This window comes from Cavia porcellus, unplaced genomic scaffold (assembly GCF_034190915.1).
Source record: "Cavia porcellus strain 051 isolate PalLab524CR breed Dunkin Hartley unplaced genomic scaffold, mCavPor4.1 scaffold_6, whole genome shotgun sequence".
Lineage (NCBI taxonomy): Eukaryota > Metazoa > Chordata > Mammalia > Rodentia > Caviidae > Cavia > Cavia porcellus.
In genome coordinates this window covers 57,089,880-57,111,603 of record NW_026947489.1, presented here as the reverse complement: position 1 = coordinate 57,111,603, position 21,724 = coordinate 57,089,880, and the positions used below count along the sequence as shown (strand labels likewise).

The following is a 21,724-nucleotide window of genomic DNA, read 5'->3' as shown; positions in this document are numbered from 1 at the left end:
TCTTTGACCCCACCTGACCCCAGTTTGCTAGTGACCAAGTGAGCTCACTCTAGCCGGCCAGGCTGGCTCTGTGTCCCTCTACTGTCCTCTCATCCATCTCCAGCCTCTCTCCTACCCTGACCGGAAGAGCCTATGAAGTCAAAGTGCCTGTGACTTTTGCCTCTGAACTGACAACTCCACTGCCCAGAATGGGGGGTGGAGGTTAAAGGCGCCACTATTTCTATGTTGAGAATGGGGGAGGTGAGCAGAGTCATCTGCAATTAGTGGATAATTAGCGTTGCTGACCCTCGGGGCTCATCAGCGCTCAGGGGCCAGCCCCCAGCAATCAGCCAGGGCAGGTCGAGAGTGTCAGGCCCAGGAATGAATAGGGCTCATCAGCGGCCTGTAGCTGAGCCAATCAGGGAAATTAATAGCGGGAGAAAGGGAGAGAGCAAGTGAGAGAGATGAGACAGACAGACAGACAGGCGATAAAGACAAGGAATGAGATGAAGAAAGAAAACAGGTGGACTGGGCTGGGGACGAGAGATAGAGAAAAGCTAATCAAATGACAGGAATAGAAATAAAAAGGAGGGCTGTATGGGGAGAAGCGAGAGGGGAAGGAAAGGATGGTAAAGGCCGGGAGAAAGGTGGAGGGGGCGAGGTGGAGGAATGGTAAGTGCGTGGCAGGGCAGCCCTCGAGGAAATGACCTACAGAGGTCGGAGAAGGAGGTTGAGCCCCGGAGGAGGGAATGAGCTGGTGCCAGCAAAATAGAGGCAGGGATGGGGCAGAGCCGGGTGGAAGGTTCCGCAGGGGAGGACGAGGCCCCGACCCCGGCCTAGCTGCCCCCCACCCGAGCGTGCCCCAGCCGCTGAGCCCGGGCTCCCGGGGCCCCGCGCCGTGGATCGCTCCACCGAAGATGCGCGCGGGGCTGGGGGACAGGGTCCCACGGAAGGCGGGAGGGGACTGGACGCAGGGTCCCCCACCGAGTCGCCCATCCTCGCTCTGCGAGCCGGGCCGGGTGGGCCGAGCTGGGGGCGGGGAAGGGACAGCGCGGGCAGCTGCTGCCGCCCCCTCGCCGGCCGGCCGCAAACTTTCACAAAGCGGCGCGTCCGGCCTCATCAATCTCCATTACTAATAGTTGGTTGGGCCGCGGGGGCAGGCGGGGTCCGGCCGGGCCGGGCCGGGCGCTAGGAGCCGCTGCGCAGGAGCGCGGGCCGGCGCGGGGCGGCGCGGCGGGCGGGCGGAGGAGGAAGCGAAGCGTAATTTGAGGAAGATGGATGAGTCCAGAGGGCGACACCCCCGGCCCGCCCCGCCCTCCTTATGAGCGCGGCGGCGCGGCGCCCCAGCCTCACTGCGCCGAGCCCGCGCCCCGCCGCCACCTGCCCGCCCGCCGCCTGCGAGTGCGCGCGGGGCGCCCGAGCCGCGGGGCGCACGGCGGCGCCCGGAGCGCAGCGCCCCGGGGCGGCCGCGATGCAGAGGGCAGGCGGCGGCGGCGCGGGCCCCGGGGGCGCGGGCGCAGGGGGCGCGGGCGGTGGGGGCCCGGGCGCTGCCTTCTCCATCGACGCGCTGATCGGGCCGCCGCCACCGCGCGCCGGCCACCTGCTCTACACCGGCTACCCCATGTTCGTGCCCTACCGGCCACTCGTGCTGCCGCAGGCGCTCGGCCCCGCACCGCTGCCCGCCGGCCTCCCTCCGCTCGCCCCGCTCGCCTCCTTCGCCGGCCGCCTCTCCAACTCCTTCTGCGCGGGCTTGGGCCAGGCCGTGCCCTCCATGGTGGCGCTGACCACTGCGCTGCCCAGCTTCGCCGAGCCGCCCGACGCCGCCTTCTACGGGCCCCCCGAGCTCGCCACCGCCAACGCTGCCGCGAGCAACATCCCTGAGCCGGGCGCCCGCCGAGCAGAGGGCGCCCTGGATGCTGAGGAGCTGCTGCCAGCGCGGGACAAAGTGGCCGAGCCGCCGCCGCCCCCGCCCGCGCACTTCGCAGAGACTTTCCCGAGTCTGCCGGGTAAGTGGCGGGCGTGGGACGCGCTCGACAGAGCCGCCCGTAGCGGTTCTGCACCCGGCGCTCACGGGCACCGACTCCAACCCAGTTCCCAACGCACCTTCGCTGAGCCCACAGCCGGTGCTCCTCGGGCTGCAGAGCGCCAAAACCTCGCCAGAGATTTCAGTCTCTTCCAAGCCCTAGCCTCCCGAGCGCTGTCGCCCTCCAGCCTCTGAATCCCTGCGGTTTTCTCTGTATCGGGTGGGGTCGAGGGTGCACCTAGGGCCCCAGGGAGAGGGTGCGTGGAGACAGCTGTCAATCTGGCAAAGTGGGCGCGTCTGGTCCTGAGAAGACTGCGTTGACCTTCCGTACTTAGGTAGCCGCGCTCAGGCACAGAGCGGGTCTAAAGGTGCCTGTGGCTTCACCTCGGCAGCAGAGGTTACTTGTGAATGGACAGCTTCCAAACTAAGCCTAGAAGACCAGGTAGCGGGCCTCCCACCTCCCACCGCGGGGGGACCAGGATTGCAGGGAGGCCCAGAGGCTTTATGCTGGGTCGAGTTGGGTGTGGCTCTAAAAACCGCCAGCTGAGAATCTGGTGTGGATTCAGCTAAAAGATCACTCAGGAGCCCTGGGAAGGACACGCTTTCCACAGAGGCAGGGCGAAATGAAAGATCCCTGTTTGGAATCAGTGCACTTAGCGCCTAGCTATCCTCTCTATTGCTACTTAACCATTAGAAACTAGAAAAGCTGTCTCCTATCCAGGCAGATGCAGGTTTCTGAAATCCAAAACTTAGACAATCTAAGAAAAATAGGGCCATACATAAGTGTGGGCTGTGAAGTAGCATCCTCCTTAGCATCAGGGTGAATGTCCCCAGCTTAGCAGGTGGAAATAACCCCAGAAGGCCCAGTTGACTCCAGTGGAGGGGACGGGGACCCCAGAGTCCTTGGCTGGACAAGGCTGCTCCGAATGACAGGCTCCTGGCTCTCCTTGGAATTGTGCCAATGGCTGGTCACTCTTCTAGACCCCAAGGACTGCCCAGAGCTGGTCTCCCTCTTCCTCCTCTGATTGTGGGCATTTGGGCTCAGGGGACACAGCTGTTGTTTTCTTTTTGGTTTGTACCTGGCTGGGGTGGAAGGATCCCATGGCAGAAGTCAGAGCAGCTCACCTAGGAAGGACCCTAGGGAAAACTGCAGGACACAAAGGTAGGAGGAAATGTCTGTGTGATGAGGGGGCCAGAGGTAGGGCGGAGAAGCCGGCAGGGGTGTCTAAGAAGGCTTAGTGGAATTTTCAGAACAGGATGGAATGAAGGCAGGCAGAAAACACAGGCAGAGAGCAGACACACCTAGGACAGAGGAGTTGGGGAACAGGCAGATGGGTCCCTAGGTGGAAAGAATTAGAGGAGTCCTCAGACCACAGCAACTTGTCTACACTGTCCAGTCTCCCCAGTCCTTATTTGGACCCATATGTATAATGGGGTTCTTTTCTGAAGCAGATAGAATTTTGGCGATGAAATCAGATGTGGATGGAGAGGAATAGGCAGGGGGAAAAAATGGTAGAGAAGTGTGGAGGTGAGAACAGAGGAAAGAAACAAGGAATGAGCTTTCCGTATAGAAAGCCAGGCTCTGGACTGTGTGAAAGAGAACGTGAGCAATTGCACTGGCCTGAAAGTTCTGTCTCGGCAGGCCTGGGAGACAGCTAAAGAAATAACAACGGGGCTGGGCCGGATATGCAGCTCAGCCGCCTAAGTGCCTGCCTGGCAAGCGCAAGGTCATGAATTCGATTCCTGGTACCAAAAACGAACAGAAAATAACACAAAAACAGGGGCTGAAATAGTTTTATACTAGGAATGGTTTTCTTTAAAGGGGTTTCCAGTCCTGGGAGTGATGGGGAACTGGGATGTATATGGAATGATGAAGGAAAAGTCCTCCTTATCCAAGGAGACTGTTGGAAGCCAAAACAGAGGATCGAGTTGTTCTTGAAATCCGGCAACGGCTTTGTTGCTAAGCATGCTGGGAGGAAAACCTTGCAGGGGAAGACTTCGAGAATTATGGGTTGAAGGTCGCCCCTCAGCCCTGGGAGACACGAGACAGCGGGCAGAGTAGTCAGGAGGGCAGGCTCCAGAAGGGACATCCAGAAGGTGCAGGGTTTGGTTTGGGGTTGGGGTCAGCTGTGCCTGTGCCTGCCCACTAGCCTGTCCATCCCTCCTGCAGCGTTCCCAACCTTCTCTCCCTGTCTCCACAGCCGCTCACACCCACCTTCTCAACTGTGGGTGTTCCCTGAGATGCCTGCAAAAAGAAAACGTGGTTCCAAAATGTTAGACATCCGGTGCATTTGGGGGTGACAGCACCCTTGTCCATGTTGCAGCAATAGCGAAACCGATGTACCACGTTTGGGTCACTGGGGAGAATAAGACATGAAGCAGGGGTGGCTGCTGGGAATGGGTGACATGGGGCTGAAACTATTAATTCACAATTACCAGCCCCTTCAGTAAACTTACAGTGAAGGTAGGATCCTTGGGGGGATGAGGAATGAGGTTCTTTTGGAGGGGAGGGAGAGGACTACAAGGACTATTTTTCTTTTAATTATCAGGGAGTTAAGACAGACACCGCTCTCTTACTACAACTGATGAAGCCCAAACAGGACTTCATCACCACAGGATTCTAGGGATAGAAGCGGTGTCTGCAGCTGATAAGAACTGCGGAGCATGGGAGGGCGGGAGAGAGAGACTGACAGGGATCCTGTGTTTGGAGCATGGCGAGCTATGAGCTCGACAGGGCAGGACTTTCAGCCACATTTAAAAGGGATGGGGGATAAGTCAGATGGATTTTTAAGAATATGCTTTCTTTTGTCGAAAGTATTTTCATGTTAGCACTAATTTACATGAATATTTTAATATTTTAATTTGTTTGTTTTTGGACACTGGGTCTCACTACATAGTGTAGCTGGCCTTGAACTCACTATGTAGCTCAGGCTACTCTTGATCTCTTAGGGATCTTGCCTCAGCCTCCCGAGTACTGGGATTACAGGTGTGCGCCACCACTCTCAGCTTTTAATGTATCTTCCCTATGCTGTTTTTGTACTGTGTGTTCCAAATGCAGTGTGTATTTTCACGCTCCCAGCCCATCTCAGTTCAGCCTAACCATGTTTCACGGGGTTGGGAGTCTCACGTGGCTGGTGGTGACCATATGTAACACAGTACCTCTAGAGAGCTGTACGGATGGAATTGTGTGAAAGTAACGGCAGGAGCTTCAGACTAGCATGCAGGATGGGCCCTTGAATAATCCAGAAATAGTGGAGGGAAGAGAGTAGTAAGTTCCCTACAACAGGAAGACGCAGAATCCCACCTCCAGGGGAATGGGTGGAGGTGGCGGGGATATCTGCAGGTTTGCGTGAGTCCTGGCTGAGCGTCATGGAGACTGAACTGTGGTGTGCAAAATGCTGTGCAGATTTGTGTCACAGAGGCGAGGCTGGCAGAGGGTGCCGAGTGCCTGGGGAAAGGCAGAGAGGAACTTGAAATCAGGAGAGCGCAGGGCAGCAGTTCGTTTGTGGAAGAAACACACTGGCTGAGAGCAAAAGGGTTTGACAGAGGTATAAGAAAATCAGGGAGGGACTGATGTGAGGGACAGTGACTGTGCTGTTCAGGAGGAAGAAATGCATGTGTATGTAGTCAGTATGGTAGGAGATAAGAGAATGGGCTGGCACAAGCCTTAGAGATGGGAGTGCAGTGAACATTATTTTAAAAAATAGTAATGGATAAAGATCGCAACTTTCTGAATCAGGTAGCAATAATAGCAGGAGACCAGGGAAACTGATATTGGGGGGCTGATTGCTACCACTAAGCTCCTGATTGTTGCTAGGGAGCATTTTGGATGACCACCAGTTAATTTCTGAGCAGGTAGCCCTTGTAACTGTCATGATACGGTGTTTCCTAAGGAGACAAAAACAGGAAACGATCATTCGTGGTAGAACCGAGATGCCTGTTGTAAGACAGGAGAGAGAGGATTTCGGAGGGGGGTGGAGACCTACAGTACGCTTTCCTAGAACTTCGGGGACAGATCACACAGTGCGAGTGGTTGGCATGTGGACACTTAGGAAGAAGCAAATGTGGTGTCGCCTTGATGTGCTTCAGGGAGCAGTTATTTAGGGCTTGTGACACACAGGTTCGAATCTCAGCTTTGCACTCTTTGGATGTGTAACACTGGCAAAGTGCCTGTTTCTAGCGGGGAACATTTTATTGTGTGTCTGTGATGGGCTTGCTGTGTTTGGGATACTTAGGGAGAGTTGATCATGTAACTTGCCTAGATTTTGGTTTGCTCTTCTCGACCAGACTTTATGTATTTTTTTTTTTTTATCACTGTTTTGTTTTGTTTGAGATGGGGTCTCACTGGGTAGTTCAGCCTGGCCTTGAGCTTACTGTGTAGCCCAGGCTGGCCTCAAACTCACAGCAATCTTTCTGCCTCAGCCTCTAGGGTGCTGAGATTACAGACTTGCACCACCATGCCCAGCAGACCAAATATTTTAAATTCAGATGATTCTTTTTTTTTTTTTTTTCTTTTTGTCTTTTTTCCTTTTTATCGGTACTGGGGATCAAACTCACGACTGCTTGCTTGCAAGGCAGGCACTTAAGCCGCTGAGCTAAATCCCCAGCCCCGATTCAGATGATTCTTAATGTCCCTTTCCATGTCCCTGTCCTTAGTCTTAGATCCCATGTTGAAAGCTGGGATCTCAGCTTGACTTCAGAGACCTGATCCGTCAACTGCAGGTGAAAGAAAAATTATATCTTTATTCTAACTTATAACTCAGATCTAGCACTTTCTTTAATTGTGGAGATAGGCTCCAATCAGTACAAATGCAAGGTTTTTGCCACTGATAAAAATTACAGATATTTTTATTTAAAAAATTTTTTTTCTTTCTTTCTTTTCTTTTCTTTTTTTGGTACTGGGGATCGAACTCATGACCTCAGGCATGCCAGGCAGGTGCTTACACTGCTGAGCTAAATCACCAACCCCTTTATTTTTAAAATTTATAGTCTCAGGCCAGGTGTGGTAGGGTATGCCTGTGATCCCAGCACTCAGGAGACTGAGGCAGGAGGATCACTGTGAGTTTGAGGTCAGTCTGGACTACATATCAAGTTCGAGGCCAACCTGAACTGCATAGTGAGACCTTGTCTCAACCCTCACCTCCCAAAAAAGTAAAATAAAGTTTATAGTCTTTGGAGAGCTCTTGCTTAATGAATTAAACATTATCACATCACAAAACAGTTTTAAATATTTGATAGCTATATGTTATAGAATAGGCTTTTCAGCCAGATGTGATAATGCACACGTGTAATCCCAGCTGTCTGAGAGGCTGAGGCAGGAAGATCACAGGTTTGGGGCAGCCTGGACAATTTAGTGATTTAGGGAGACCCTGTCTCAAAATAAAAAAAATAAATAAATTAAGAGTTGGGGATATTTCTCAGCACAAAGACCTGGAGTTCAATCCCCAGTAATGTCCCCCCATTTTTTTCTTTACATGTAATCTTGTGTGTTTATGTTATACACCTATGAACATTTTTCTGAGAAGAGGCTAGAGTTTTTATCTGAGTGTCAAAGAATTACAACACAGAAAGACCAAAGAGGCCAGGCATAGTGACACACACCTGTAATTCCAACACTTAGGACGCTGAGGCAGGAGGGTCACTCTGAGTTTGAGGCCAGCCTGGACTGCATGGTGAGATTCTTTCTCAACCCCTCCCCCCAAAGAGCCTCTGGCTGAGACAGGAGTGACCCATAGGAAACAGTTTTATGGGACAGACGGGACAGTGTGTTTGCTTGGTGTCTTTTGCCACAGTGAAGGTAACTTGCAGGGTGGGCACGTTATCAGTGGCAGTTGTGAAAATACGGGGAGAGATATGAGCTCCGGATGAGGAAGAGATAAGTGGGGGATGGAAGGCGGGCAGGAAGTGTGTCCTAGCAAGACAGGATTGGCAATAATTGGAATAATGAAGGGGAAATATTTTAATTGGAAAGAGGGAGAAACATTAGATCGTGAGCCAAGTGCTTTTGCATTGAGATAAATGCTGCAGCCAGAAGCTAGATGAGAAATCTTGGAAGTAGTAGGACAACAAAGGTCTTTTTGTTTGTTTTTGGTCCCAGGGATCAAACTTGTGACCTTGAGCTTGCCAGGCAGGTGCTTATGCCGCTGAGCTAAATCCCCGGCTCCATGCACTTGGAATTAGAAATAGTAAAGAAAAGAAACAGGTAGGACTGATGTGCAAACAGGACTTGGGAATGATGAGAAAGAGAAGAGTTTGGTGGGGAGAGAACTTTGGATTCCAGGCTGGAGCAGGGAGCGGTAACTTGTGTTTGGACAATGATGGGGACCGAGTCTCTGCAGTGGTCAGGCCAGCATTGCTGCGGAGGCCATAGGAAGGGACTACAAGTCTTTCCTAAAAATGTATTGGCTGTGCAGGTTCGAGGGTTGTGTGCCAGCCTGACAGGGAGGAAGGTGGAGATGGGCACCTGTGGTCTGTACAGGTCAGATGCAGCTGTCCCAGGAAAGGACCACTGTTGTATGGCCATCTCAGAAGGGACAACATGGCCCCTGTGTGAGGATGGGAGCCCTGTGCCAGGATGACGGCTGTGAACAGACAGCCCTGGCAAAGATGGAGACACTTGGGGCCCAGGGCTACCAGGACGGGTCCCTCCCCTGCTCCTGCTCCTTCTGTTTCTTTTTTTTTTTTCATCAAAGTCTAAACCTAAGATCTGTTTCTTTCTTCTGGGACTGAATCCTGGGCCTGAGCACTGAGCCACATGCCCAGTCCTTCCTTTTATTCTTTATTTTAAGATAGGACCTTACTAAGTCATTAAATGATCCAGACTTGGCTCAAATCCTAGGTCCTCCTGCCTCATCCTCCCAGAGCATTGGGATTACAGAGGCGTTTGTTATCATGCCTGGCTCAGATTTTTTGACTGTGACCTGTAGAGAAAATGGGGTTATAAGCAGACCCATGAAGAAGATGGAACCTGTAAGCTGGGAAGAAAGATGTGACTGTAAGGGTGGGGAGGAGGGAAGAATGAGATGCTTATGCTGGGCACATCTCTGAGCATGTGACCTGGTGGCCTCAGCTAAATCACGTGTCTGTGTCATTAGTAAAATGAGGGGCTTGAAATTGGTGATCTCCAAGGTCATTTCCAGCTTTACAGTGCTGTTTTCATCTCTAAGGATACCTTTATTAACAATTCTTTCTTTTTTTTTTTTTTTTTTTGTTGGTACCAGGGATCGAACTCAGGACCATGCACTTTCAAGGCAGGCGCTTATGCTGCTGAGTTAAATCCCCAGCCCCAACAATTGTTTCTTTATTGGAAAAAATAAAAAGGCTCCCTGACCCAAGGCCCGGAGAGAGTCTGGGCTTCCTGATGCTGGGTGGCTGTGGAGGAGGAAGAGGCCACTGGCTGCATGTGTATTGAGGTGAAATCAGGCCAGGACCCTTTGGTGTTAGAGGTTTTGCCATCCAGGATTGGGGAGGAGATGCCAGAGCCATGGCTGTGATAACCGTCATGGGAAATGAGAGATCCCGACACGGTGGCACATGCCTATGGCAGGAGGATCACTGTGAGTTCAAGGTCATCTGGGCTACACAGAGAGACCCTGTGGCTTTTTGTATTGGACCTTAGCTATGTGTGTGGTGGAGCACAGTGGGCAGAACAGGCTTGGGCCTAGACAGCGCTGGGGGCCACAGAGCTGGGTGCCACTCCTCCTCTGTGATTTGCATCAAAAGTCCTAACCGGCAAAATCTCAGTGTCTTTCCTGGCTCGAAATGAGGGCCATAGTGACCTGAGTGGCATGTCAGCTACTGGGGTCTTTGCGCAGAGTCCTGGAAGTAACAGGTGCCAGCCAGGTACAGTCATTGTCATTGCACTTGAAGTGGCTGAGACCCCTCAAGGAATTCCACTGGGAGAGCGCGTTGTATTGGGGTGGAATAGGAAGATGACAGTGTTCTAATGAGGGTAGATGGGAAGTTTGATTGAAATGCAGTGAATGTTTAAATCTTTTTTTTTTTGAATTTTTAAATCTTTCAAAAAGTTCAGCAGGCATAGCAGCACCTCCGGACTCAGGAGCCTGAGGTGGGAGGATCTTCTCCAGCTGGAGAACAGTTTAGACCACAAAGTAAGTTCAAGGCCAATCTGAACTACATAACATGACCCTGTCTCAAATTTTAAAAAAAAATATATATTTATTGCAGTAAAAAACACATTGCCATTAATTCCCCTCCAGATCCTCATTTCAAGCACATTTATCCTAGGGTTTTTACCCACTTTCTGGGAAGTTCTGGAAGTCTTTCTCGAGCGTCTCTATGAGGTCTGATCAAACCCTGTGAACGCTGCTACCTGGTGCCATCGGAGGAAAGGCAGCTCATGAAAGCACGTGGTGTCCTTGTTGCCAAAAGTAGCAGGAACCACAGGATGATTGGGCTCCAAGACAGGAGGAGGATTTGGGGGGAATAAATGGCATTGTGACTTTTACCATAATACTTTTTTTTTTTTTTTTTTTTTTGGTACTGGGGATGTATCTCAGGACTTGCCAGGCAGGTGCTATGCTGCTGAGCTGTATCCCTGGCCCCTGTGATACTTTTTTTTTGTTTGGTCTTTTTCGTTTTTATCGGTACCAGGGATCAAACTCACGACTGCCTGCTTGCAAGGCAGGCACTTATGCCGCTGAGCTAAATCCCCAGCCCCACCGTGATACATTTTTAAAAGTAAATGTTCAGGGCTGGGCATATAGCTCAGGGACACAGTCCCTGCCTGGCAAGCACAAGAACCTGAGTTCAATTCCTGCTACAAAAAACAAAAAAGTAAGCATTCACTGTAGTTTTCGGTCACACCTGTGCTCCTGGGGAGGATGGCAGTGGATAGCAGTGTGGCCTGAGAAGTGTTTTTGCCCAGGCAGCGGGAACAGGCATGGTGCTGAGCAGGGGAGGGGGGTTTCTAGCTTGTCCTCAGCTCCTTCTTGCTGGGGCTTTGCTGTCCCATAGGCACCTATCCCTTCCTCACAATGAAAAAAGCCTCTCCTTTTTCTCTCTTAAAATCCCTGTTCTATCATCATCATTATTATTATTACTATTATTATTATTGGTCTTATTTTGAGACAAGGTTTTACTGTGCAGTGCAGGCTGGCCTCACACTCACAGAGATCCTTCTGCCTCAGCCTTCTGAATGCTGGTATTTCAGGTGTGCACTACCATGCCTGGCTCCCTTCTCCCTTTTATGTCTGGTCTCTATTTGATATTAGGAGCAGAATTGCCAAATTAAATTAATTCACACTCAGGTGAATTCAGATTTATTTGTTTGTTTGGTTTATTTTTTGATTGTTTATTTATTTGAGACAGGGCCTTGCCATGTAGTTTTAAACTCACTATGTAGCTCAGGCTGGTCTCAAACTCTGAATGATGCTCCTGCCTCAAGCCACTGAGTTCAGGATTACAGAAGCGAGCCACCATGCCCGGATTGATTCAGATTTTTAAAGAGCTCAAATGAATTTGAAACTGGTGGGATTTGGAGTGTTGCGATTCTGAATAATTTCACTGAAGAGAAGGGTGGATTTGGATGGAGGATCTGTAGGTATGACATTGGAGATTTCTGGCCTCCGAGCCATTGCCACTAATTTAGGCGAAAAGGGCATTTACTGATCCCTGTGACTGCAAAGTGCCCTCATGGGTCCAGAAACGCAAATAGTCAGCAGGCTAAGGCAGGAAGACCTGGGGTTCAAGGCCAGCCTGGGCTATGTGGTGAGTTCTGGATGGCTGATGGCCCTAGGAGATGGTATGCTGTGATTGGTCAGAGCTGGGTCATGTGGTCAGGCAGTTAGGGAGGTGTGATTGGGTGAGCAAATCTGGGGCGGAGCCTGTGGCTGAACCAACGCAAAGAGCAGAGTCTGCTTCATTTCATTGTGGGATTAGGGAGTAGTACTAAGTGGGAACACAGAACGTCCCCCTGGCCTGCCCAGGAGTTGAGGACAGGCCGCCAGGCTGGGTGAGGGTCTGAAGCCAGGCCTGTGAGGAGAAAGCCGAAGGAGGTGCAGTGTCCGAATTTTCCTGCCGCTCTAAGAAGTGGGCTCTTTCTGATTCCTGCACAGAAAGTGCTCTACTATTCTGTAATCCTAGCTGCTTGGGAGGCTGAGGCAGGAGAATGACAAATTTGAGTCCAGCTTGGGCAATTTAGTAATTTAGTAAGACCCTGTCTCAGAATAAAAATCAATGGCTGTAAATGCAGCTCAGTGAGAAGGCTCTGCATTCACTCCCTAGTACTGACAAGAAGAAAAGCCAGGTGACACTGCCCAGCTGTTTCTGTAGTTTAGCAAGTTTTAAAATTCATATTTTATTTTTACAGCATCGGAGATGGAACTCAGCAGGACTCTGCCAGCGGACTTCATTTTTTTATGTTTTCTTTTTCATGTTCAGACAGGGTCTCACTAAGTCAGCCAGGCCAGCTTAGAACTCGGATCCTCTTGCTTCAGCCTCTAAATATCCAGGATTTAGGCATAGCCTGGCTGTCAGTATTATTTTTAAACTTAGAAAATGTATTTTCCAACTAAAAGTAACACTGACAAGATGATTACATCACATACACTGGTAAGTTCAGGAAGAAAAAATACGAGAAAATAACTTGCTTACAGGTCAGGCGAAGTGGGTGAGGGAGGCCTCTCTCATGGCAAATTTATTTATTTTGGAGTTTTTGAGGCAGGGTCTCGCTGTGCAGTCCAGGCTGGCCCTGGCCTCGATGCGATCCTCCTGCCTTGGCCTCCTGAGTGCTGGGATTACAACAGTGTTAGCAGGAGACTTGGGAGACCAAGATTCCAAAGACAGACAAGGCCCCTAGCTGTGGGACTCAGGAAATCATTTAGTCTTTCTTAAACTCTGGTGTTTCTGCACCTGAAAATAAGATAATGAAGTCTCCTGTTACAATAATGGCAGTTCTGCTGTGCCTCAGTGAGTTGCTTAAGGGTAAAATATGATATGTGAAAAATATTTTGAAAGATTAGAGGTCATGAAAGCTGGGCATGGTGGTGCATACCTGAAATCCGAGCACTTGGGAGGCTGAGACAGGAGGATAGCCACAAATTCAAAGCCAGCCTAGAATATGTAATGAGATCCTGTATCCCAAAAAGAAAACTTAGAGGTCACCGCAAAGGTGCTCTTGGCTGTGGCCGTGTTAGTGATATCAGGAAAGGAGCCTAGCAGGAATCACCTGGTCTTGTCACCAGGCTGGAGGGGTCTCTGGGTGGTGGCAGAGAGAATTGTTATGTTGATCTGGAGATCAGGATAAGGAAGAGCAGAGAGAAGGCAAAGTGAGTGCCCGTCCTCACACACCACAGGTGGCACAGGGCCAGACATGAAGCTGGGGGCATGAGTGTGGAACCACCCAAGAGTGAGCTGTCATCACAGCAGGGAAGTGGAGCAGGAAAACAGCTCCACTGACCAAGATGATGAGTGAGGAGTGGGAACCATGGTGACTGTAATCTTTTTGGAGAATGAATGGTAGGCTCCCCTTTTTGGGGGCATTTTGAGACAAAGTCTCACTCCATAGTCTAGGCTGACCTTGAGTTCTACGTGAGCCTCCTGCCTCAGCCATACCCCGCCTTTTTTTTGGCCTATTCCAGGCTGGACTTGAACTCACCATGTGACCCAGGTTGACTTTGATTTCTCACAGTGATCCTCTTGCCTCATCCTCCAGAGGGCTGGGGTTATAGGCGAGTGCCACCAGGCCCAGACAGCATCTTCTTGGTACCAGGAACAATAGCCCCACACATTTAGGGTGGGACCTTTCCGGCTGGCTGGCTCAGCCAAATCGTTTTCAAGTTAAACATTTTCCTTTTGCCAAAAGCGTTCTCACTAGAATCAGTACTCTCCTGTAAAACGCTCAGTCTTTTGTCTGTCCATATTTTTGTTATCAGCCAACAGCAACACCGAGTCCAATTCCTCTAAAGCAGATTTTGCAAATAGAAGTTGTATTAAAAAGTTGCTATTTCTGTCAATTTCTAGTTGATGACAAAATTCTAAAGACAGTTTTGTGTCATTATTTGTGCATGGATACTGTGAATGAGCTCGGAGAAAATAGTTTGTTTGCTCCCTGCTAAGTCAGGGGACACAGCAGGCAGCAGGGCCTGTGCTCATTCTCCCTTCCTGGTGGTGGGATGTCCTGTCTCCTGTCCCCTCTCCACTGTCCCCTTCCCTGTCTCAGCTTTGAGTCTTTGGTGCTCCCTTGCTGGGCCAGCAAAGAGCCACTGACTGGCCGGAAATGCCTGGCTTGGCTCCAACTGCATCCATGTAGGGATGATGGTGGTGGGGTTCCTCATGTCACCCAGGCTAGCTTCAAACATGCAGGATCCTCCTGCCTCAGCCTCCTAAGTGCTAGGATTATAGGCAGACACCAACACACCTGGCTATGGAGGTTTTTTTTTTTTTTTTTAAATCGGTCCTGGGGATTGAACTCATGACTGCCTGCTTGCAAGGCAGGTACTTATGCCGCTGAGCTAAATCCCCAGCCCCAATGGAGGTATTTTTAAAAAATGTCTTTTCTTTCCTCTCCACCTATTTTCTGTATCCCTTCTTGAAAATTTTCAGCCCCTTCACTGTGCCCTGCTCATGTTTTCTCTCTTCTGCCCCTTCGAGAGCCCTCTGGACCCCAGCTCCAGTCCTGTCTCTGCCTGCCCTAGCCCATCCTCCTCTCCCAGCTCTGTCCTCATTGGGGGTTTCACACAATGTCCTCCAAGCCCTGGATGCCGGGGCTCTCCAGGTCTCTGTCCCGATGGCTATGTGAGTCCTCCTGTGGGGACCATAATGGTGCTGTGGTGGGCGTCCACCGCTCCCTGTACATCTGGATAAGAATCTCAGCCCAAGAGGGGGCTGGGGATTTAGTTCAGTGGCATAAGCGCCTGCCTTGCAAGCGCATGGTCGTGAGTTCGATCCCTGGTACCAGTAAAAAAGAAAAGAATCTCAGCCCAGAGCGACACGGGCTGTGCTGCTCTGTGGCTCTGGGCGTAGTACAGAGGGCAGCATCTTGGATGTGCTGCAGACAGCGATGGATGAGGATCTTGGGGGCTCTGCCAGACTCAGGCGTTGGGAGCCCATCTCAGTCATCATCAGCTTAGATTTATGGACCTCCTCCTGGGTGCCTGCGCTGCAGGAAATGTTTCACCCCCCAAGCCCTGGAATCCAGTTCTGTCTCTTTAGCACTGTTTAAAATATCGTGCTGTCGGCATGAGGCTTCACAGGTGTGTGTGTGGCTCCCTCTGTGGTTCTTTACTACAAGGTATGTTATAAAAATTAAAGCCAGAGGCTTTAGTAGTGGCAGTGGGACTGTCCTTCATTTCTTTCAGCATGATGAGGTGGCTAAGACCCAACTTTCCTCGTGGGTGTCCTGGGGCTGTGGGACAGAGGGATAGTTGTGTTCGAGTAGTGTCTTGTGAGCACCGCACTGGGCAGGGGTGGGGGAACCTCAGAAGGGGTTCAGAAAGGGAAGGGACAAAGATGGAAAGAAAAGGAGAGAGACTGCTGGGTGTGGTGTCCCATGCCTGTAATTCTAGCATTTTGGGAGGCTGAGGTAGGAAGACCCCAAGTTTGAGCCCACTCTGGGCAACTTCGTGAATTATAAGAACCTAGCTCAAAAATTTAAAAAAAAAATGTTTTTTTAAAAAAAGCTGAGGGTGTAGCTCAGTGCAAATGTCCTGAGTTCAATCCCCATAAATAATAAATAAATAAATGTGAGGGAGATGGTATATACACAGAAGTTGTCAGGGTCAGGGGCTGGGGATTTAGCTCAGCGGCATAAGCACCTGCCTTGCAAGCAGGCGGTTATGAGTTCGATCCCTGGTACCGATAAAAATGAAAAAAAGATAAAAAAAAAAAGAAGTTGTCAGGGTCTTCTGATGTAGTTCAGGCTAGTCTTGAACTCACTGAAAGCCTTCTGCATCAGCCTCTTGAGTGCTGGGATGACAAATATTCACAATTTCCAGCTGTGCAGATCGCCATGAGTTTGAGACCAGTCTGGGCTCCATAAGCAAGTTCAAGGCCATCCTGCACTCCATAGTGAGACCCTGTCTCAAAACAGCAGCAGCTGCAAAAAGAACAGGCTCTGTCCCACCCCTCTGCGAGGCTGCCCACTCTAGGAGCAGCCAGCTACAGACTGAAACCTCTACACACTGTGAGCCAAAATAAAACTTGCCTCCCTTTTTGGAAAAAAGGAACAAGGAGACATGGCGTGTGTTCTGTAATCGTGAACTTCTTGTTGCTGTGGTCATGCCTGCTCCTGCCCCAGGTCACAGATGTCCTCCTTGGAGACTGGAGATCCCAAGGACATGGCGTGGATAAAATATATCTCAAACCCTGTCTCCATGGTGCTTGAATGCTAGGAAGGGGTTGCCAGAAGGGTTTGCCAGGCAAATCCAGTGGTGGAGTGTTTGTAGCAGCTGATGCATTGGAGCTCAGGGGTCACGGTCCACGAGGTGGCCAAGGGGCAGCCTGGCTGCACAGAAAGGACCTGGAGGGGGCCAGGAACCAGCTGAGCAGGGCCCTTGGAGACCGTGGTGTCCAGAACAGGAAAGAGAAGGAATTGGGAACCAGTGAGGAGAGGAGGCCAGGAGAGAAGCTGTGAGGGACCTGGGTGTGGAGCGGCAGAGGGAGGGGTGAAGGGTAACATCAAGGTTTGGCTGGCTGTGGTGGCCCACGACTGTGATCCTCTCTACTCAGGAGAGCGAGGCAGGGGGCTCAGAAGTTAAAGACCACACTGGGCACACCGTGTGGGTAGTTTCCAGTACTGTGAGACAGGGAACCTGGGAGTCTCTGGGACAGAAAGGCGTGGCCAGGGGTGAGAGGTGGCTGACAGCTGGGGACCCACAGCTGACACCTGCTGACGGCACAGGCTCCAGGCACTCGTGGAAGAGGGCAAGCAAAGGAAGTGACCATGGGAGCAGCAGCACGGGAACCCAAGGAGGAGACCCTCAGGATGAGAACAGGGAGGAGGCAGACTGCAAGGAGAGGGGATGGGGCTGAGACTCCATCCTCCAAAGAAGATATCTGTGACCTGGTGCAGGAGGAGTTCACGATCACAGAGCTCATGCCTTGTCTCCTTGGTTAATTTTTGTTTGTTTGATTGTTTTTGAGACAGGGTCCCACTATGTAGTGCAGGCTGGCCTTGAACTCACTTACGTAGCAACCCAGGCAGGTTCAAATTTGCAAATTTGCCTCCTGCCTCAGCCTCTTGAGTGCTGGGATTATAGGCATGTGCCACCATGCTTGGCTTTTGTTATTGTTTGCAGGCAGCTTTTTGTTTTGGGTTTTTTTTTGGCACCAGGGATTGAACTCATGACCTAATGCTTGCCAGGCAGGCACTGTGCTGCTAAGCTAACTCCCTAGCCCCTTTGTTATTGTTTGGGACAGAGGCTTGCTCTCTAATCCAGACTGGCCATGAATGTGGGGATCATCCTGCCTCAGCCTCCTGAGTGTCAGGATGACAGGCATACTCTACATGGCCCAATTTGTCCTTCTGTTCCTTCCTATCTTTCAAGTTCCTGTTGTTCCCTTTGGGCAGAAAACAGGGGAGTTTGTGAACCCCGATGCTGGAAGCATCTGTAATGTACCTTCTGCAGCCTCCTCAAGCATATCTGTGCCTAAGATAAAAACCAGTGGATGAATTAAGGTTTAGAATTATGTATGGATTAAAATGTTTAAATGCCTGTGATTGTAAATAATCAGACATCGACTAAATGAGCCCAAATTTCTTTTTTGCCATTTTGTTTCCCTTGTTACACCTCTGCTGCTTCTTTCTCGTGCCCCCATGTCCCTGCCAGTCCCCGTGGCTAACACTGAGCCCCAAACCCTGAGAAGCCGCTGTCTACACTGCTAGGGTTGGCAACCAGGGCAGGGGAAGTTGGAAAGAGGTCATTTTAAAATCGAGCATTGGGACTACGAGTGGATCCCAGGTTGAGAGTCTGGGAGGAAAGTCCAACCGCAGACTAGGGGGTGGCACGCAGCTGGGAAACTGTGGTCTGGTTAAGAATGGAGGAGAGGTAGGCGTAGTGCCCAAGACCTGTAATCCCAGCCCTCAGGAGGCCGAGCAAGAGATCACCTGAGTTTGAGGGCAACACGGGCCACACTGTGAGTTCAAGGTCAGCCTGAACTGCATAAGAAACAAAAGGTCTCAAAAGAATTAAGAAGGCTAGGGACGCAGCTCAGCGGTAGAGTGCTTGCCTAGCGTGCAGGCGGCCCTGGGCTCAGCCCCCAGCAGCAGGTATGGAGGGTAGGATTCTGAAGGTTGTGGAAGAAACGTCCCACTCCTCAGTCCCTTGAATTTCCTGGATTCAGACTTGTGTGGGGTAGGACTAGAGGACCCTGAAGGTCCCATCAGGAAATAAGCAGCAAGGGAAAAGTGGGGAGTCAGAGCCCAACCCCTGAAATAGCTTTTGGCAGCTGGGCCAGATGCAGGTTCCCAAAGACAAACAGCTTCCTCCTGGGGTAGCAGACCTGGGTTTGGAGGTGTCGTGCAAACAGGGGACCCCCAAGTAGTGATCCTGGGCTTGCAGGAAGCTGCAGAGAATGAGGTAGGGTTGGGGGAAAAGCTGAGGTGGTCCCCACACACAATCCCCCATTCCTCCATAATAGATCTGTGCTTGTTAATGTCTTTCTTCCACACTTTGTCTCCCCTGCCCCTCTTCCCGTCCTCACCTGGCTCTATCGCCTCCAACCCCTCCTGCTTCCTGCTGTCCCTTGGTTTTGCCCCCCTGCAGCTGAGGTGAAGGTTTACAGCTCTGACGAGGAGAAGCTGGAGACCCCTGCTGGCGACCCAGCCGGCAGTGAGCAGGAGGAAGAGGGCTCCGCCGGCGACAGTGAGGACGACAGTTTCCTGGACAGCTCTGCAGGCGTCCCTGGGGCTCTTCTGGGATCTAAACCGAAGCTCAAGGGAAGCCTGGGGACTGGAGCTGAGGAAGGGACGCCCGTGGCCACCGGGGTGGCAGCGCCCGGGGGGAAGAGCCGCAGGCGCCGCACGGCCTTTACCAGTGAGCAGCTGCTGGAGCTGGAGAAGGAGTTCCACTGCAAGAAGTACCTGAGCCTGACCGAGCGCTCCCAGATCGCCCATGCCCTCAAGCTCAGCGAGGTGCAAGTCAAGATCTGGTTTCAGAACCGACGGGCCAAGTGGAAGCGCATCAAGGCTGGCAACGTGAGCAGCCGCTCTGGGGAGCCTGTGAGAAACCCCAAGATCGTGGTGCCCATACCGGTGCACGTCAACCGCTTTGCTGTGCGCAGCCAGCACCAACAGATGGAGCAGGGTACCCGGCCCTGACATCTGGGACCATGGCCTGGAGGACTGGGTCCATACTTGCTGGGTTCAAGACCAAAGGGCAGGGGCAGACTGAGCCCAGAGACCAACTGTGCCCTCTACTCTGGCCAGGCTGAAGATGTGGGTACATGGCCCCAGTCCATCTCAGAGGTCTCTAGGACTGGGGACTTCAGGTCCAAGGGCTTGGATTCTGAGGACCCAGCAGCACTGGGGACCATGGCGGACTCCTGGGTGGGGTGTTGGTGCGGTCACAGAACATCTGGGGTCTGGAGGACTCTGGCTAAGGCACTAAACAGCTTCTGGTGAGGTCCAGGGCATCCCAGCTAGGTGGAGCACAGCTCCTTATTTATTTTGTGTAAAGTTTGTATATATGGAGCCATCAGTCTCTTGTCTGTCAGCAACCCTCAGAGAGGTTGGGAGAGGTCTGTTTCCTCCGTCCTCGGCCAGAGCTTATTTCGTCATTGCTCTGGGGTGGGCACTGACCGACCTCTTTGGTACAAGGACACGCAAACATATCCATGGAAGTCGCTTGGCTTCCATGTTCCCACTCACACCTTGTCCCTGTGCCCTGATGGGGCAAACAGCCTCACTTCTTTGTAAGTCCTGCCTCCCCTTGGGAGCACTGGCTGGCTCTAGGGTAAGATACTCTTGTGGGTGTTAAAGGGAAATGAAATTGGTGACCCTCATTTAGTTGTGGTTATGTCACCTGTCCTGTCTATGGTTGGGACAAGACTGGGGCTCCCTCAGGCCCACTGTGAGCTCCTTAAAAAAGTTTCCATCCTCCCAGCATGAACGGGCTCCTTCCTCCCTGACACACCTGTTTCAGAAGTAGAGTTGCCACAGTATCTACTATTACAGAACAAATGGGCTCAGAGGACCACAGTCCAAGGTCCTGGAAGGGCATGCACGGCAGGTTAGACCACGGGGCTAGGAACCAGGTAAGAGCTTTGGGATCAGCACTGCTGGCAAACTGAGCATCTGCATGGGTGGACAGAATCAACCCCCAGTCTAGGGCTCAGAATACAGCTGCAGAGACAGCAGGGGGGTGAGGACTGTCATAAAACCCACTGCAGCTGGCATCATACTGTGGTGACAAGGCCTGTACTCAGTGGGGAAGGCAGTGGGAAATGTGGCCATGGAGAAAATAGGCAGGCTATGGAGCAGGCAGGGAAAGCCAGGAACTAGGGTACTAGAGCAGGGGTCAAGCACCTGGCCAGCCTCCTCACCACCACAGAGGCCAACTTCTGGCTATCCTGAGACACCAGGGTAAAGTAGCCAGTGTTTCATCCATTCAAGCAAGCGGTGAAACTGAGATCACCTCTCCCTGGCCTTTCCTCCTCCTGGCTGGTGTTAGCAACCCACCACAGCAGCCCACAGTGGTGACTGGTCAGCGATGGAGAGGACACAGCTTTCCAGGAGGACACAGGTCCAGGGTAGGCTGCCTCTGGTCCTCTGCTGCATTTCAGCAGGGCTGGGAATTCTGCCGCCCTCACCACAGCCTGGCCCTGTACATGGCACCCAGAGGGCCAGGCAGGGGTCAAGGATGGCAGGAGCTGCTGTCCCTTCAGCAGGGCTGGACCACAGAGGCTCTGTGACTCCATGTCGCTTGTGCAGCCACCTAATGTGGGCCTGCAGGACTCAGCTGCCCCAGCAGGTGGGTCTTAGGACTCCGAGGCAACCACTGCTGGCATTTTCCAAGTTCAGGAGCAGAGTCCCACACACCTGGCCCCACCTTTGCACTTCACAGCTTTGCGAAAGGGGACGCGGACAAAGAAATAAAATTGCTTTCCTCTCTGAACGGTGTTCCTTGGTTATTTACCCACACGTGAGCAAGCCACACACAGAGCACCACTTACCACACCTGCCACAGAGCCAAGGGGTCACAGAAAGCATGGGCCACCAGCAGAGTAACCGCCAAAGGCGGTGTTCACAGAACAATCAGGACCCAAATGTACCAAGGTCTCGTCCTTCAGAAACCAGGACAGAGAGGTCCCCAGGTCTTCTGTGAATAACCGAGGAGCACAATGAAGGCAAGTGGACTCCTGCCACCAGCACACCCTGTCCTGCGGAGCCCTCCAAATTGCTCTGCTGCAAGCCTCCCCCTGATGGCCAGCTGTGTGGGCCCCTCCTGGACTCAAGTGCACATTGACCAGCAGAGCATGTGGCCGGAGTCTCCCAGGGAGGACACTGAAGACAGCAGAAAGCTTTGTGGTGGTGGGGGAGCCAGCCAGGGAGGCAGGACCCAGCAGGGCTCAGGGGCTCCATCTCCTCCGTCAGGTTCACGGAGAAACTTAAACCCACCCCTGCAAGAACAGCTGTAGGAAATCATGCAAAGCTGGGTGTGGTGCTGCCCACCTGAAATCCCAGCACCTGGAAGGCTGAAGCAGAACAATCTCCGCAAGTCTGAGGCCAACTTGGACTACACAGTAAGTTTGAAGCCAGCCTGG

General features: G+C 51.9%; 1 protein-coding gene across 1 annotated transcript; it reads left to right on the top strand.

Annotated features, from left to right (window-relative positions):
* Positions 1 to 1,435: 1,435 nt before the first annotated feature.
* On the top strand, positions 1,436 to 21,075 carry Gbx1 (gastrulation brain homeobox 1). The gene is made up of 2 exons (XM_005008452.4): positions 1,436 to 1,985; positions 18,727 to 21,075. The coding sequence occupies exons 1-2, from the start codon at positions 1,451 to 1,453 to the stop codon at positions 19,278 to 19,280; spliced, it is 1,089 nt and encodes a 362-aa protein (XP_005008509.2). The 5' UTR covers positions 1,436 to 1,450; the 3' UTR covers positions 19,281 to 21,075.
* Positions 21,076 to 21,724: the final 649 nt, after the last annotated feature.

Coding starts and splice junctions, on each gene's coding strand:
- Gbx1 (XM_005008452.4), top strand. CDS start 1,451: ATGCAGAGGGCAGGCGGCGGCGGCGCGGGCCCCGGGGGCGCGGGCGCA. Junction 1,986..18,726: donor GACTTTCCCGAGTCTGCCGG/GTAAGTGGCGGG, acceptor GCCCCCCTGCAG/CTGAGGTGAAGGTTTACAGC.